We start from the raw sequence: 16,731 nt of genomic DNA, 5'->3' as shown, positions 1-16,731 counted from the left end.
GATAATTTGTTTAACTTTGTTCCAATTTACTAGATTCTGAAATACAGATGGTCTACAAGTGCTGGTGCATAACACATAGCTGCCATTCTGTCTCTCACTTCTGCCCCGCATACAGCATCCACTGCCTCTACTACAAGTTCATCCTCATCATCGATGTCATTTGCCTCATCTGCATCCATGATGTCTCCATTTGTTAAACAGATGTTATGCAGAACTGTGCAGCAGGCCACAACCTCGGGTGCATACAGGGGGTCCACCTCAAGGGCTTTCAGGAAGATAGAGCGCCACCTGGTTTTCAGAACCCCAAAAGCCCGCTCTACAACACTATGTGCTTTTGACAGGTGGTGGTTAAAAGCCTGCTGAATTGGTGTGTGTAGAGGGAGTCTGTAGGGGTTCATTACTTTAATTGGCTGGGATAAACAGGGGTATCCACCATCACCCACTATACATCAGCCAGGGGGAGGATAAAGCCTCTGGTGGAAGATGGGGCTATGTTTTAGCACCCTGGCATCATGCACAGACCCAGGGAACCCTATAAACACATCTAGAAATTTGCCTGAGTGATCACAGATTGCCTGAAATTGGATTGAATAGAATCTTTTTCTGTTTAAGTAGCAAAGGGCGTCAGCTACTGGCGGCTTCAGGCGCACATGACATCCATCAAACCTGAGTGAGGACCCAACGAGGATGGAAGAAGTGACCCTCAGAAGCACCACTGTCACAAATAAGGAGGTGTTTGAGTGGTTCAAATGGGATAGTATTGGAGCAGCGTGTGACCCGAAATGCGGGAGCTGCAAGTGCAGTAAGTGCCCTCCGGGAGGCAAAGAGATGACCCTTGGAGAAGAAAAGGACTTGGAAAAGATAAAGGACTGCCTCTCTTATGTGCTAGCGGACAAACACAGCGACGCCCCGCACTGGGATGCGGCCTACCCATGGAAAGTAAGCCCAGCGATTCTGCCAGACAACCGCCGAGCAGTAGAAGCAACCTTCCTGAACACCGAGGCTCGGCTGGGAAGAGAACCTGTGTGGAAAGCGGCATATGGAGCGCAGATCCGCAAGATGGTATCAAGAGCAGCCATCGAGCTCACGAAGGAAAAGATCAAGGGCTGGAACGGCCCATTCTGGTACATCAGCCATCTGGTTGCCCCGAATCCTCATTCTAGCTCAACGCCAGTGAGGATAGTCTGGAACAGTAGCCAGGAGTTCAAAGGGTTGAGCCTGAACAACCTCCTGCACAAAGGCCCTGATGTCCTCAACTCGATCCGAGGTGTCCTGCTTAGATTCAGGAGCAGATTGTATGCTGCTCTTGGCGATGTAAAGAAAATGTATAATTCCATGTGGCTGAAGGACGAGGAGGTCCATCTCCATCGATTCCTCTGGAGGGATAACCCCGAAGATGAAATCGGTGTGTTTGCCGTTGTCAGAGTCAACATCGGTGACAAGCCTGCCGGATGCATCGCTCAGGTTGCCATGAGAGAGACGGCAAACCTGCCTCAGTTCACATCCATGGTTGAAGAACGTCGGATCCTGACAGAGGACTGTTATGTGGACGACATCTTGACGTCGCATGATGATCTTCAAACTCTGATTAGGATGACCGAAGGAGTGGAAGAGATTCTAAAAGCAGGTGGCTTCGCCCTCAAGCCCTGGGTCCTGACAGGCCAATGTGGGAGGAGTGAAAATCCCATTGACCCCAGCAACGTCAGGTCAACAGAGCCCAAGACTCTGATACTTCCCAACCAGATGCGGGAAGAGGAGAACAAGGCATTGGGATTGGGATATGAACCTGAATCTGATAAACTCCGAGTGCTGACGTCAGTGAACTTCTCAAAGAGGCGAGGAAAGATGAGGACTGGTCTGGATCTACGAGAGGATGAGATCAGAGGCAGCACCCCCGACTCTCTCACCCGATGCATGCTGCTGAGTCAGATTGCAGGGTTCTATGACCCCATCGGCCTGGCCTCACCTGCCAAGCAACAAGGAGTGATGCTCATAAGAAAGTCCTTTCAGGAAGCAGGAAGAGACCATCCCTCCAAGGACACCTGGGATGATCCTCTTTCGCCACGTCTTCGAGAGGCTGCAATAAAACTCTTTGAACAAAATGTGAGGCTTGGCCAAATTAAATTCGACAGGAGTCTCACACCCCTTGGAGCTATAGGTCGCCCAATGGGGATTACGTTTTCTGATGGTAGTGAAGCTTCCTACGGAGCCGTTCTTTACCTACGGTGGGAGACAGAAGATGGAGTCGTAGTGAAGCTGGTTGAATCAAAGACCAAGCTCACCCCTCTAGACCAGAAAGGTGATGTCATTAAAGCAGAGCTGTGCGGGGCTGTCTTTGCATCCCGCCTGAAGACATACTTCGAGAAGCACTGCTACATCAAGGTCGATCGGTGGATCCATTTTGTCGATAGTCAGACAATCCTGGGAGCTATCCAGAAGGATAGTTATGGCTATCAGACATTTTTTGCAAACCGGATTGGAGAAATCCACAAGGCCGGATCAGTGGATAGCTGGAGGTGGGTCGAAGGAAGACAGAATGTCGCTGACCTCCTCACAAGAGAAGCATCCCCTGAGGAGCTTGCTGAAGGATCAGTCTGGCAGGAAGGCCCAGAATTTTTGAAGTTGCCTGAATCAGATTGGCCTGTGAAAACTGCCGGTGAGATCAACCCCTCTGTTGTCGAAGAGATCGGGGGACTTCGGAGGAAGGCGTTCTCAGCACTGGTTACAATAGGAGCCCAGCCCAGGAAATGGTCAGGCCCAACCAGTGTTGCACTTGTGCGCCTTGTGGACCCCCGAAGGTTCAGTTCACTGGCACGATTATGCGGGACCATCGCTTGGATGAGACAAGCAGTAGAAATCTGGCTAGGCAACAGCCCTGCCCCAGTTCGGTCAAAGTGGGAGGCAAGACCATACCTGTCTGTGGAAAAAAGAGCAACAGCTTTCAAAGATCTAGCTCTCGAAGCTCAAGATGGTGTCGAGTTCCGGGACACAACCTTGGATCGCCTAGTTGTTCAGAAGGAGGAAAAGACAGGACTCTTGCTCTGCGGAGGGAGAATCCAACGCTGGAATGAGGATAGAGTGGCTGTACCGCTAATCCCATGCCAATCGTGGCTCGCTACCCTACTGTACCCTACTACATACACGAAGTAAGAGCATGCACATCCCATACCTCGCATACCCGGGCAGTACACCACACACCTGCCAAAGGGATGTGATTGACTTGGACATTGGACTAAGCTGCTCCTCCATCGGTCGTGCCTTCATTAGACACAAAGACATTGTGCAAAGCAAAGGGCCCTCTTGTGAAAAAAAAAAAAAAAGAAAAAAAAAAGGTGTCACTAAGAGGGGTCCTTTGAGTGATTTTGTTAAGTTCCCTGGATCATAAGATCAGGAACTTAAGTGGGAGGTGTTGTGTTTTCTGCGGAGTTCGGTCATTTGTGAGATTTTTGTTTAATCCAATGTTTATCAATGTATAAAAATTGTATACATGTTGCAAATAGCAGTTTATAGTGTAGTGCCCCTTTAAGAGGAGTGTCCTGTGAGAAACATGTGACCGGTGTTTACTATAAAAAGGAAGTGGGAGATTCATTTAATTTGTAATGACTTTCAACCCGGTGTGCAGCCACTTGGTAAGCTCTTTTAATTTCAAATGTTTTCTTGTCTGCTTTATGATTCATGTTGTCTGCTGTCGCCATGCTATGTTGTTGTACTATGTTTACTTTCTTTAGCTTTATGTTTGAAGTGTGAAGCATGTACATACAAACAAATTATGAAGTAATGATGATGATGATTATTATTATTATAGTACATTTAATATTATTATATTTGTATTTTTGACTAATGTTATTTATTGTTGCTTATTGTTATTGAGGTAATGAACTGGGGCTGTTTGTAGTATGTATGAAAATTTAAATGTTGCATTTCCTGTTTTTCAGATTTATTACCTGGTTATCCTTTGTGAAAAAAATAAAATAAACAAACACATGTGGAATACCGAGTAATATCCTTTGTACACTGGGTTGCCCTTTCCGTGGGAAGAAAAACGGAACAACCTTATTGAAGATGGCAGACCCAGCAAGCCTGGCAAATCCATCACCTACTGAAGGTAGGTCATCAGCAGAAGGAAGAGAGATGACCTCTCTCATGATGCTAAGGATTCTCCTGCTGACGTTGCGGACGGCTCTGTGTACAGTAGAGCGAGGGATGGCAAAAGCCCTGGCAACAACTCGATATGATGTGGCACTTGCTAACCAAAACAGGAACATGAGTGTCTCCAGCACAGGGCCCCAGCCATGGTCACACTCTTCTCCAGGGCTGTCATTAAACAATTGAATGACCGTCTAGACAGATGAAAGTCAGGGCGGAGATCACTAATGCCATCAAAATACACTGCCAGAATGGGAACAGTGTTGTTCAGCTGGCAGTATTGGTTTGGTCTCTCTCTCTCTAAAATTGAATGACAAAGAATATATTTGATTGATGATCATGTTATCACAAAAGGAATAAAAAATTATCTTTACAATGCGTTTCTTGCATTATTTTAGACACCTTGTAAACCTGTCAGCTTTTACAAAAAATAAACTGATATTGACTAAAATTGGGTCTGTTTTTTAAAAATATCTGCTCAGCATTTAAAAAGGAAGTGGGAAAAGGAGTAAATTCAAAATTAGCATTAAATTAAGGCTGCTGCTAAATTTTGCCACTGTGGGGCACTATACTCATGTTTACATTTCCAGCAGCCGCAACCATAACTTACTATTATATTTATTTTGGATCGGGCAAGCAATATTCTCCTGCTTAGACGATTACGCTGCCTCCTGACGGTGCCTGGGATTGTACTCGTCATGACAGGTACTATTAATGTAAATAATAAAAATAATAAATTCATCTGTGGTAGCAAAACCAAAAGCGGATTGTTTTACATCCGCTACACGTCATATGCCATCGACTGGGAAACGTTTTGAATTTCCGGTTAGCAAAAAAACATTAGTATTCCATTTGGGATGATACTAAATTCATACACTACACGATTGAGTGCATAAGTGCATAGTACATCGTGCGTCATTTGGGACGCAGCTAGTGTTTTGTGTTACATTCCTTTTATACTGTACCTCACTAATGTTAATGTTTAACTAATGCAGACAAACCAGCTAATGTTTATATTGTTCATATTGATAACTTGAACATATATGTGTATATATATATATATATATATATATATATAGGTTTTACTCTTTAAAGTCTCAACATTATCTTATACAATTGGTAAATCCCCCAAATTAGCCAAAATGTTATTATAGTAAGTATAGTATCCATGTTTTTTGTCCTATTAATTATTATCATTTGTGTTTCATTTGTAGTGTTAGGCTATTAGAAATATCGTTATTGGTTATACTTTTGATTTAAAATTTGAGCTTACCCTGCCTTTAAATAAAACCAAAAAGCTATGGTTACTAAACCATTTATTTATTTATTTTAACAAACAAACTAAAACCCAGCCTGGTTTTAAAGAGGTTTTAACTTTTTTACATTTTCAAAAACTTGTCAAAACTCCTGTTAAACCAGACTAAACCAACAGAGAATTTTTATTTCTGGACACCTCTGAATATGCTATATCCATAGGTTTAAGTTAATACTAATCAGTTTGATTACTAATTTCCTAACTATGTACAGTATATTAACAACTGCACAGGTTCACTTTTTACAGTGCAGATATTGTACAGTTGCTTTACTCAAGTCTTTTTAAATATGATACACGTGAATCTCTGCCTGTCAGTAAGGGGGTTGCATTTCATTATATCATCAAAGCTTTAAGAATACTTAGGATTTCATGCTTAACGACTTTGTAACTTCTACATTTTTTTACTTCTCTTTCCTTCTCTTTTTCTTTTTTTCCTCTCAAAAGAAGAGGATGAGGAGGAGGAGGACGATGTAAAGGATGTCAATGTCCTCTTCTGCTTTTCTGGTTTCTCTAAAAAATAAATAAATTTGTCTCTCTGTATTAAACTTACCAATTTCTCAACTTTTATTTTCTAATTTAACAGGCTTTTTGTAACGGAGCCAACGAGACGAGAGACATGCGGATCCATGTGCGAGCTTTATTACAAATGCGTGGTCAGAAAACAAGCAAGGGTCAAACAATGGCAAACAGGTACATCATAGGCAAGGCAAAGAGTCATCCAAAACGGGCATGGGTCAGTCGACAGCGAACAGTATCCAAAGGGGCTAGACAAGAGAGGTAAATCCAAAACGTAAGCAATATTCCAGGCAGGGGAAGACACAATCCGAAACAGGCAAGGCAAGGCAAGGCAAGGCAAGACTAGGAAAACTAACAGGGGCTCTGCAGAGTAGCTAAAGCTAGGGCAGCGATAAATGCATACAATACTCGGCCGTGAGGGAGAGAAAGTCCATGGCTTATGTAGGGTGTGTGATCAGTGCAATCAGCTGTGTGTGAAAACAGTGCAATGGATGATGGGAAATGCAGTCCAGTGTGATGTATGGTGTGAGAGTCAATGTGGTGAGTGAGTAACCTCTGGTGGTGAGTGAACTGGAAGTGCGTGGCCAGGATTCATGACACTTTTGTTGAAATAAATATATATGTTGAAAAGCACAAATTGTTGTTAACAAAAATGTAACTTACTGTAGCTATGATGAGGGGCATTACTAGATGTTGATGGAGCAGGGGGAGGAGCAGCAGATGACTCCAACATCAGCGGATCCAGCTGTGTTCAAAACTGATCTCTCCTGTTTATTAAATTGTTTATTAAATCCCTCTTCTTCTCCTGCAGTTTTGTAAGGACAGTGGAGGCAGTAGGAGCTACGTTTTGTTTTTGATCAGATGACAAGGCTTGAGGAAAAAGGAAGCATCCAAGCCAACATTAATGTCAGGGACCATGTTTTCTTTAGTATGGTACAGAGCATTAATTTCTACTACACAGCTGTCTGCAAATATATTTCTGTCAACGTGCAGGTTATAATAAGCTTGTTAATAAAAACACAGAAACAAAAACACTATAGACTACTGATTAGAGCTGCATGATTTTTTTTCATTCTTGTCTCAAATAGAGATCACGATTTTAATACGGAGTACCCAAAGTCCCTAGTTCCTGGGGAAAGTTCCTGCGGTGGAAACGGGGCTAAAAACTGGCTTGCCTGTCCATCTTTCTGCTCAGTACATCTGACCAAATCATGGACCTGAGCAATTTAAACAAAAGTGAGATAATGTGCTGGTAATTATATCTGGAGTCCAGCTTACCTTCTGTATGACTCTCAACGCCTTCTGCTTCACTGTCCCCCATGCTGTTAAATCTGATAAAGAAGAGAATTTAACTGTCAAGCACATTACTAATCACATGGTCCTTGCGGACTTGGTGTATTCAAACCTGACTCGTTTGGAGCATTTGTTCGGAACCTGGCTTGTTTTCGCCCTTAGTTCAGTTCATTTAAGCATATATACAGTGGGGCAAAAAAGTATTAGTCAGCTGTGGGATTACAAATTTATTTAAATGTTTAATTTAGATTCCAATGTAATAGTGTACAAACTGAAGAAGTTATATACATTGTATTTAGCATTTATGGTGAAGATGATGACATCAGATGAACGATTCAAGAGGTCCCTGCCAGTTCCTGTTCTCTTATTGTAAGTCTAATGAGCCAGACGACGGAGACTCTTGCCTTTTGTTTGTAATGGCTCTAGGGGCCCCGGCCTCAGTCTTTGGGCAGTTAGGCTGATTAGATTAGGAGTCGTTAAATGGGGCAGTATGCTATACCTGAATACTTCATTTGCATGCCTTAAGGTTGTCACCCAGGTGCTTGGGTTCCATTCCTAAGCACTGCCCCCTAAAATGTATTTAAAACTACAATGTATCACTGCTTTAGTTAGACTTGGATGACTACAGCGACGCACAGCGAGTTCTCAATAAAGAGTAACTTCTGGATGAAAAGATATCCCAACTTCTCCTGGTCTCTGCTTCGACAAGAGGAAAAAAGGTTTACAACAGATGGTGCCGTGACCCGGATAGAGTTCCAGCTTTTTCCAGAATCCAGATTGAAAACTTCAAGCTCAAACAAAGATCTGCTTCCAGACTGCATCTTTTGGAATCCAGCGAAAACTTCTAGCTGAACAAAGATTTCCAGACTGAATTTTTCTCTCAACTAAGGTTGTGGTGAGTGCTGTCTCTAATCCAAAAGAACCTTTAAGACCAGTACAAATTTGTTTATCCTCTGCGCCGTCAGAGAAGAGTTCACAGACAGCTGTAGGGTTTGGTTAACTAAATTATCCTCTAAAAATGTATTTTTAGAGATGAAGGTTACCCTCTGTTTTCAGGCAGGGAAGATTTAGCATAACGTGCTAATATTGTGTTACCCTCTGTTTTAGGCAGGGAAGAATTGGTCATCCTCTGTTCAGGCAGAGAAGGTTAGCATACATGCTAAAATTTGGTTTATCCTCTTTTCACAGAGAAGGTTAGCATTTCATGCTAATAATTTTGGTTTATCCTCTGTTCTTGTAGGCAGGGAAGTTAAGTGTGAAGTGTTGGTAATTTGGAAAGTTAACAATAGTTAAGCTGTGTTAACAAATGTACCCTCTGTTGATCAGAGAAGTTTTTAGTGTTTTTGATTGTGTGGTAACAAAGAAACTCACAAGATGGTTAGAAGGAATGCTAGGCTGATTCAAACAACAGAAAAGGATGGTCTTGCGACTCCATTGTGGTCAGATAGTGAATTCAAAACACTGTTAGGGGAACAAATGAACCTAATAATCACTGAGAAAGTCAGACAAGAACTAACGCAGAAATATGAGATCCATCCAGACAAGACTTGGTCTGTAGATGAGTGTAAAAAGGTATTAGGAGCATGTATTCGCAAGAACAATGTGAAAGGTATTATCTGCTGCCACAGAGAATTTGGTTTAGCGCTAGCTACACAACAATCTCAGCGTAACTCAGAGCTAGAGAAACAGAACAAAGAGCTCCGTGCTAGAGTATCCTATTTTACTAAGAAATTGAACCACAACAAAGCTTCAGAAAAAACTGATGTGGAAGAAGTTAGTCAACCGAATGACAATTATCCTGACTTACAAGCTTTCTTTGAAAGAGATGTAATCATCCAATCAGTAATTGATGTGCCTGTAGATTCAGTGAAGGTATGTGGCGCTAAGAGACGATCTCAAGGAATTGAGGGAATTGAAAGTGTTCCTCCCAACTCTTCTGTTGTGCAAGTACAAACTGTTGCCAAAGCACTAGGACCTAAAGATATAGAGAGACTGTCTCAGAGCTTACCCTCAGCACGCACAAATTTTTCTGAATTTAGAAGAGCATTGATCAACAAAATGCGTCTCTACGACATGTCGTTAGCAGAAGTCACACAGCTGATGTCACAAATTCTAACTGAATCTGAATTCAACAGTTTTGAGTCTGCTGTTACTTCTGAACTACAACATGCCAGTAAAGGTGATTTGAGAGAAGGGGTTTTGAAAATTCTAAAGAATATCATGGGACCCAAAATAGACTGGTCCAGAATCACTAACTGTGTGCAAAGGAAAGAAGAAACTGTGAGTGAATACACTGAAAGGTTTTGTCAGTCAGCTGTAACTTACAGTGGAATAGTGGATGATTCTGAAAGTGTGCTTGATGACAAAGGACCACTAGTTCGAACATGGTTTGATGGCCTTTTATCAGAGTACAGATCAGCTTTGCCGTTCTTAGATCTAACATGGTCCACTGGAAGCTTGCAAAACAGCTTGGACAGGTTAGCTACTTGGGAAAGAGACTCTGATGTTAAAGCCAGAGTAAAGATTGCAGCAGCGTCCTTTAAGGTTAACACAGAGAACCGACAGAAACGTAAATGTCCTAAGAAGGAGAGCAGTTGTCATTACTGTGGTAAACCTGGACACTGGATGAAAGAGTGTAGGAAAAGCAAAAGACATTAGGAGAAATTAACAGCTTTACTCAGCTCCTACTCAGTCTACTTGGTACTCTGAAGCAGCCCTCCCGCTTCACCGAACTGTTGGAGCAGTTTGCTCAGGTGTTAACTGTTAGGGCTGTGAGTGCTTAATTTCCCAGTAATGTACAACAAAGCTGAAAGATTCTTTGTAAATAAAACTACAGGAAGGTTACTGTAACTTCCTTCCATTGAGAGAATGCTAGTTAAGTACACTCACAGCCTTCAAAGCTATACTACAGCACACCCAGTCACTCACCTATCCTCTCTGGGTTATGATGTTTGTTATGACTGATGTTCCATTAGAGGATGGAGATGTCACACACTAAAGTTTGCACACCACCTACAGGGATAGGACAGGACACATGGACCAGTGAGGAGCCCCAGGGAAGAACCGGATGCAACAGGCTTCGGGGGCCAACCCTGTGGTGAACACACCCTCATAGGCCTTCCCCATCCACTAGTCCACCCTCACCTCACTGTTCTTTAGGTGTCACAGGAATTAAGAAATAGGGAAAGAAGGAACAACAATAGCAGACGCAGATTGAACAGAGGATACAACCCTAATGTTTGTAGTCTTTAGAACAAATACTGCTGTCTTTTGTTTTCTTTCTTCCTCTGTGCAGATACCACTTGATGGCTGTCCTGAGACCCATACGCGCCGAACTCCTCACCTGCGTATGAAGCCACAACCTCTAAAAGACAATGAGACCCACTGCCGAGCCAACTGTCACGGAAGACAGAAGAAAGAAAAAAATACACAACGCAGAGAATCACATACGAGAACTTCAGTCATCCAGCAACGTGATCAAGACATTCTTGATCTTTCAGCAAAATTACACCTGATGGCTGAAGATAATTCTTCATGGTTCAAACCTGTTAGTATCAAGTGTTTCATGCAACAAATGACTCACGCCCATCACGAGAAATGACAGTTCCAACCAGAAAAGACTATTAAGAACTTCACGGAGCTGCATGTTTGTTTCTGTGTCAGCATGCAGTTCGTCCCTACAGACAATCAACACAGAACAAGTGCTATGTGCCTGTAACGATCACAAGTTACAAGAATAAACTTTTAAGTGTCTAAATTTGTATTTTGTGAGAGTTATTAGAACTCTCAAAGGGGGAATTGTGGGATTACAAATTTATTTAAATGTTTAATTTAGATTCCAATGTAATAGTGTACAAACTGAAGAAGTTATATACATTGTATTTAGCATTTATGGTGAAGATGATGACATCAGATGAACGATTCAAGAGGTCCCTGCCAGTTCCTGTTCTCTTATTGTAAGTCTAATGAGCCAGACGACGGAGACTCTTGCCTTTTGTTTGTAATGGCTCTAGGGGCCCCGGCCTCAGTCTTTGGGCAGTTAGGCTGATTAGATTAGGAGTCGTTAAATGGGGCAGTATGCTATACCTGAATACTTCATTTGCATGCCTTAAGGTTGTCACCCAGGTGCTTGGGTTCCATTCCTAAGCACTGCCCCCTAAAATGTATTTAAAACTACAATGTATCACTGCTTTAGTTAGACTTGGATGACTACAGCGACGCACAGCGAGTTCTCAATAAAGAGTAACTTCTGGATGAAAAGATATCCCAACGTCTCCTGGTCTCTGCTTCGACAAGAGGAAAAAAGGTTTACAACACAGCCACCAATTGTGCAAGTTCTCCCACTTAAAAAGATGAGAGAGGCCTGTAATTTTCATCATAGGTATACCTCAACTATGAGAGACAAAATGAGAAAAAAAAATCCAGAAAATCACATTGTAATATTTTTAAAGAATTAATTGGTAAATTCCTCGGTAAAATAAGTATTTGGTCACCTACAAACAAGCAAGATTTCTGGCTCTCACAGACCTGTAATTTCTTCTTTAAGAGGCTCCTCTGTCCTCCACTTGTTACTTGTATTAATGGCATCTGTTTGAACTTGTTATCAGTATAAAAGACACCTGTCCACAACCTCAAACAGTCCAACTCCAAACTCCACCATGGCCAAGACCAAAGAGCTGTCAAAGGACACCAGAAACAAAATTGTAGACCTGCACCAGGCTGGGAAGACTGAATCTGCAATAGGTAAGCAGCTTGGTGTGAAGAAATCAACTGTGGGAGCAATTATTACAAAAAAATGGAAGACATACAAAACCACTGATAATCTCCCTCAAAATGATCACAAGAACTGTGAGCAAAAATCCCAGAACCACACGGGGGGACCTAGTGAATGACCTGCAGAGAGCTGGGACCAAAGTAACAAAGGCCTCAAATCCTGCAGTGCCAGACGTGTCCCCCTGCTTAAGCCAGTACATGTCCGGGCCCATCTGAAGTTTGCTAGAGAGCATTTGGATGATCCAGAAGAGGATTGGGAGAATGTCATATGGTCAGATGAAACCAAAATATAACTTTTTGGTAAAAACTCAAAGAATGCTGAGTTGCATCCAAAGAACACCATACCTACTGTGAAGCATGGGGGTGGAAACATCATGCTTTGGGGCTGTTTTTCTGCAAAGGGACCAGGACGACTGATCCGTGTAAACGAAAGAATGAATGGGACGATGTATCGTGAGATTTTGAGTGAAAACCTCCTTCCATCAGCAAGGGCATTGAAGATGAAACGTGGCTGGGTCTTTCAGCATGACAATGATCCCAAACACACCGCCCGGGCAACGAAGGAGTGCATTCGTAAGAAGCATTTCAAGGTCCTGGAGTGGCCTAGCCAGTCTCCAGATCTCAACCCCATCAAATCTTTGGAGGGAGTTGAAAGTCCGTGTTGCCCAGTGACCGCCCCAAAACATTACTGCTCTAGAGGAGATCTGCATGGAGGAATGGGCCAAAATACCAGCAACAGTGTGTGAAAACCTTGTGAAGACTTACAGAAAACGTTTGACCTCTGTCATTGCCAACAAAGGGTATATAACAAAGTATTGAGATGAAATTTTGTTATTGACCAAATACTTATTTTCCACCATAATTTGCAAATAAATTCTTTAAAAATCCTACAATGTGATTTTCTGGATTTTTTTTCTCATTTTGTCTCTCATAGTTGAGGTATACCTATGATGAAAATTACAGGCCTCTCTCATCTTTTTAAGTGGGAGAACTTGCACAATTGGTGGCTGACTAAATACTTTTTTGCCCCACTGTAACACAGCTATTGCTTGGATCAGAATAAAAAAAATGGTCCAAGATCACCTGAGCGAGGTGACCTTGGGCCGCTTGAAAATGGACTCTTGAGCAGTTAGCTTGTGGTGAAACCACACTAAATAAGGGTAATGACATACACTGCATGAAAAGCAGCAGTATATTTTGACATATGGTTGAACAAACTGTCTGAATTGCAAAAACTGCATGAACCAAGCTGACAAAGCAATCATGTTATTGGTCTACAGGGTTACAAAACACCTTAAAATTAAATTATTATAATCTTAATTCAAGTGATGAAGGATTTCGAAAGTCTGACAGTAATCAGTGTTGAGTACTACTGTAAGGTTAACCCTGTCTGATTTACTTGTTTGAAAATGATTAACAGTTGAAAACATTAGAAATGTAGATTATGTAGATTATGATTAGTAATGTTACATTACTTTAATAAAGTAATTGAAAAGTTACACTACTTATTACATTTTAAGTACGGTAACTTGTAATCTGTAACCTATTTCATTTCCAAAGTAACCTTCCCAACACTGTTAGTAAATGTGTTCAAGTTTGTCACAATAACACGTTAACTAATGCAAAAAAGAAACATTACTTACTCATCAGATTGATGTCCTCTTCTGGATGAAATCGTATTCTTCTTTCTTCCAGAAAGAACAGTAGCTGCGATGAAGAATCTCCTAGCTCTTTGTTTGTGTTGGGCGTTTGCACGTGCGCACGTCCCACGTGGATATTTACATATGAACGGCGCGAGCCGCGAGGGGGGTGGGATCGCATTAGAGATAATGAGTAAGTTAAACATTAGGTAGCAAAACTGATGACACCAATCAGAATCTCTGCATCCTAACAACGGAGAGAGGAGAGAGCTGAATGAATAATATACATGGGTTTTATACTTACACATTCAGTATAATTACAGTACAGTACCAGTACATGATGGAAATTTCACTCTTCTATATGTACAGTAAACTGTAGCATATGTTGTACACCTTCAAACATGTGACTGTCAAATTTTATTTGTAACAATTTTTTTATGTGTACTGCATGTTTACAGAACTGTGAAATGACTGCCTAGAGATAGTCTTGTGTCAGGAGACCAGGAAACTGCTATAGTACTGTCGTTACGTGTTGTTCCCACAAGGAGTATGGGGAGACGAAGGACCGGTGCAATAAGGTTCTTTAATGACAATAAAGATTTCAGAGACAAAGTACACAACACCAAGATAACTTAAGTATAACATTAAGACTCAACAAAAGTGGAACTCAATCTGAATGCTTATAAAGCAAACTAAAACTAGGGAGGAAACGAGATAATGACAAAACACAGGTGAACTGACTTAACCTTAATTAACTAATAAAGAACTAATGAGGAAAACCGGAACAAAACCAAATTAGGGAAAACAAGAACAGATAGATGAAACAGAAACAGACTAAACTGAAGTCCCAACTCCTAACTGTATACTGTAATGAAATTTGACCAAATGTGCAGAGGATGCTGAATTTACTTTTTTAAATTTTATTTTATTTTGTACTGTACTGTATTGTGGTGCAAACCAAGTTCATATACAATTCTTTTGTATTTGAACTTTTCTAGTGTTTTTCATCCACTGCAAGATTACTTTACAGTAGTAAAATAAAAAAGGATCTGTTCCCAAAAGTTAATTACTGAATTATTATCTGTAATTTAATACTGTAATAGACATTGAGCTGCAAAAATAATTCCTGAATCCTAATAAGAGTTTTTTGTTAAGTGTTATTGATCTCACGAGTGTTCACTGGGCAGGAAAGTCATCTGTGTATTTGAATTGTTTGTAAGCATTTAAGAATATCTGTAATAACTAGATTGAAAAGTTTGAAAGACAAATTTATGCTGGCTTGTCTTAAAGTCTTGTTTAAGAAACATAAATAGTTTGGTCAGTTAGATGTTCTAGATGTTTGCTAAAGTGTTGCTAGTTGGTTGCTAGGATATTCTGGGTGGTTGCTACACTGTAAAAAGGTTGCTGTAAATTTTACAGTATTTTACTGGCAGCTGGATGCCAGTAAATTACTGTAAAAATGATTATAGTATTGTTACTGTAATTGCATTTACAGTATAATAATGGCTTTACTGTATTTTCATTTACAGTATTTTTTTTACCGTATTTTCATTTACAGTATCAGTGCTGTAGTGTTCATTTTCATGTAGTTTAAAAAAATTTTACCTGTAAAAAACAATCAAATTGTGGTACAGCACTGTAATCCATAATTTTTACCACCCCAACTCCATAAAAATCGCAATGAGCATTAGCTCTGATTATATTATTTTTAATTGTTGAACATTTTCTTTTTAAAAGTATAAATTACAAGTCTTGATCTCTAGGATGAACTAGCTGAAAAAAGGGCATCACAACAGTCCCCTGGGCACTTTGTATCATGGCAAAACTTACACATACTGAAAAGCAAAAACAAGTAAGCACACTAAACAGTCAAAAGTTTTTGAACAGTAAGATTTTTGATGTTTTTAAAGAATTCACTTCTGCTCACGAAGCCTGCATTTATTTAAGCAGTAATACTGTGAAATATTTTTACTATTTAAAATAACAGCTTTCAATTTGAATATATTTTATAATGTAATTTATTCAAAGCTAAATTTTCAGCATCATTACTCCACTCTTCAGTGTCACATGATCCTTCAGAAATCTAAAGAATTCTAAAGAAATGACTACTTTTATTTAACAAGGTTGGTTTAAATTGATCAAAAGATAAAGACATTTATGATGTTACAAAATATTTCTATTTCAGATAAATGCTGTTCTGAACTTTCTATTCATCAAGGAAACCTGAAGCTGTTTTCAACACAATTATAATAATAATAGTTTTTTTGAGCAGCAAATCAGAATATTAGAATGATTTCTGTAGGATCATGTGACACTGAAGACTGGAGTAATGATGCTGAAAATTCAGCTTTGATCACAGCAATAAATTACATTTTAAAATATATTCAAATAGAAAACATTTATTTTAAATAGTAAAAATATTTCAAAATTGTACTGTTTTTGCTGTACTTTGGATCAAATAAATGCAGGCTTGGTAAGCAGAAGACATTAAAAATCTTACTGTTCAAAAACTTTTGACTGGTAGTGTTAATAAAATCAAATAATACATTAAAAATGAGTTTGTGTTGTGTTAAATTTCAGTAATTTTGACAGTCAAAGTTGACAAGCTCTCCGATGAGAAACAACAGGATGGGATTCAGGCAGATCATTTTTCTTTGCACCCTCTTTCCAGAATTCCAGCTGACCTGTAACTTTCAATGCATTTGGTGCCACAAAGATCTGAATGAACCTGCAAGCACAAGAAAAAAAAAAAAAATTTTTCAAAGCAGTGTTTACAGAATTTGCCTCAACTGTCAAACTTGGTGCTGTATGCACTTTGATGTTAATAAAACCTTATATACTGTACTACATCTGAACGCACCTACAAAGGAAGGTACATAATTAGTTGATAATTCATCACATTCAAATTATTAAAGCTCCATTTTTTACAATGCATTCTCAATCAGTAGAGCAAAGTGCTAGAATGCTGAATTAATGGGTCTGATTCCAGGGGCGGTTCTAGGGTGAGAGGATATCCGGGGCTTAGCCCAGAGACATTCATTTATCTAT

General features: G+C 40.3%; 1 protein-coding gene across 1 annotated transcript; it reads left to right on the top strand.

The window, feature by feature from the left end:
* The first annotated feature begins 350 nt into the window (after positions 1-350).
* Positions 351-4,636, top strand: LOC131535860 (uncharacterized). Its single transcript, XM_058768369.1, has 2 exons — positions 351-3,629; positions 3,936-4,636. Exon 1 carries the CDS (start codon positions 688-690, stop codon positions 3,148-3,150), a length of 2,463 nt encoding a protein of 820 aa, XP_058624352.1. The 5' UTR covers positions 351-687; the 3' UTR covers positions 3,151-3,629; positions 3,936-4,636.
* The last annotated feature ends 12,095 nt before the right edge of the window (positions 4,637-16,731 follow it).

Source organism: Onychostoma macrolepis, chromosome 03 (assembly GCF_012432095.1).
Source record: "Onychostoma macrolepis isolate SWU-2019 chromosome 03, ASM1243209v1, whole genome shotgun sequence".
Lineage (NCBI taxonomy): Eukaryota > Metazoa > Chordata > Actinopteri > Cypriniformes > Cyprinidae > Onychostoma > Onychostoma macrolepis.
The sequence above is the reverse complement of the archived record's forward strand: the minus strand, read 5'-3'. Positions and strand labels throughout refer to the sequence as shown.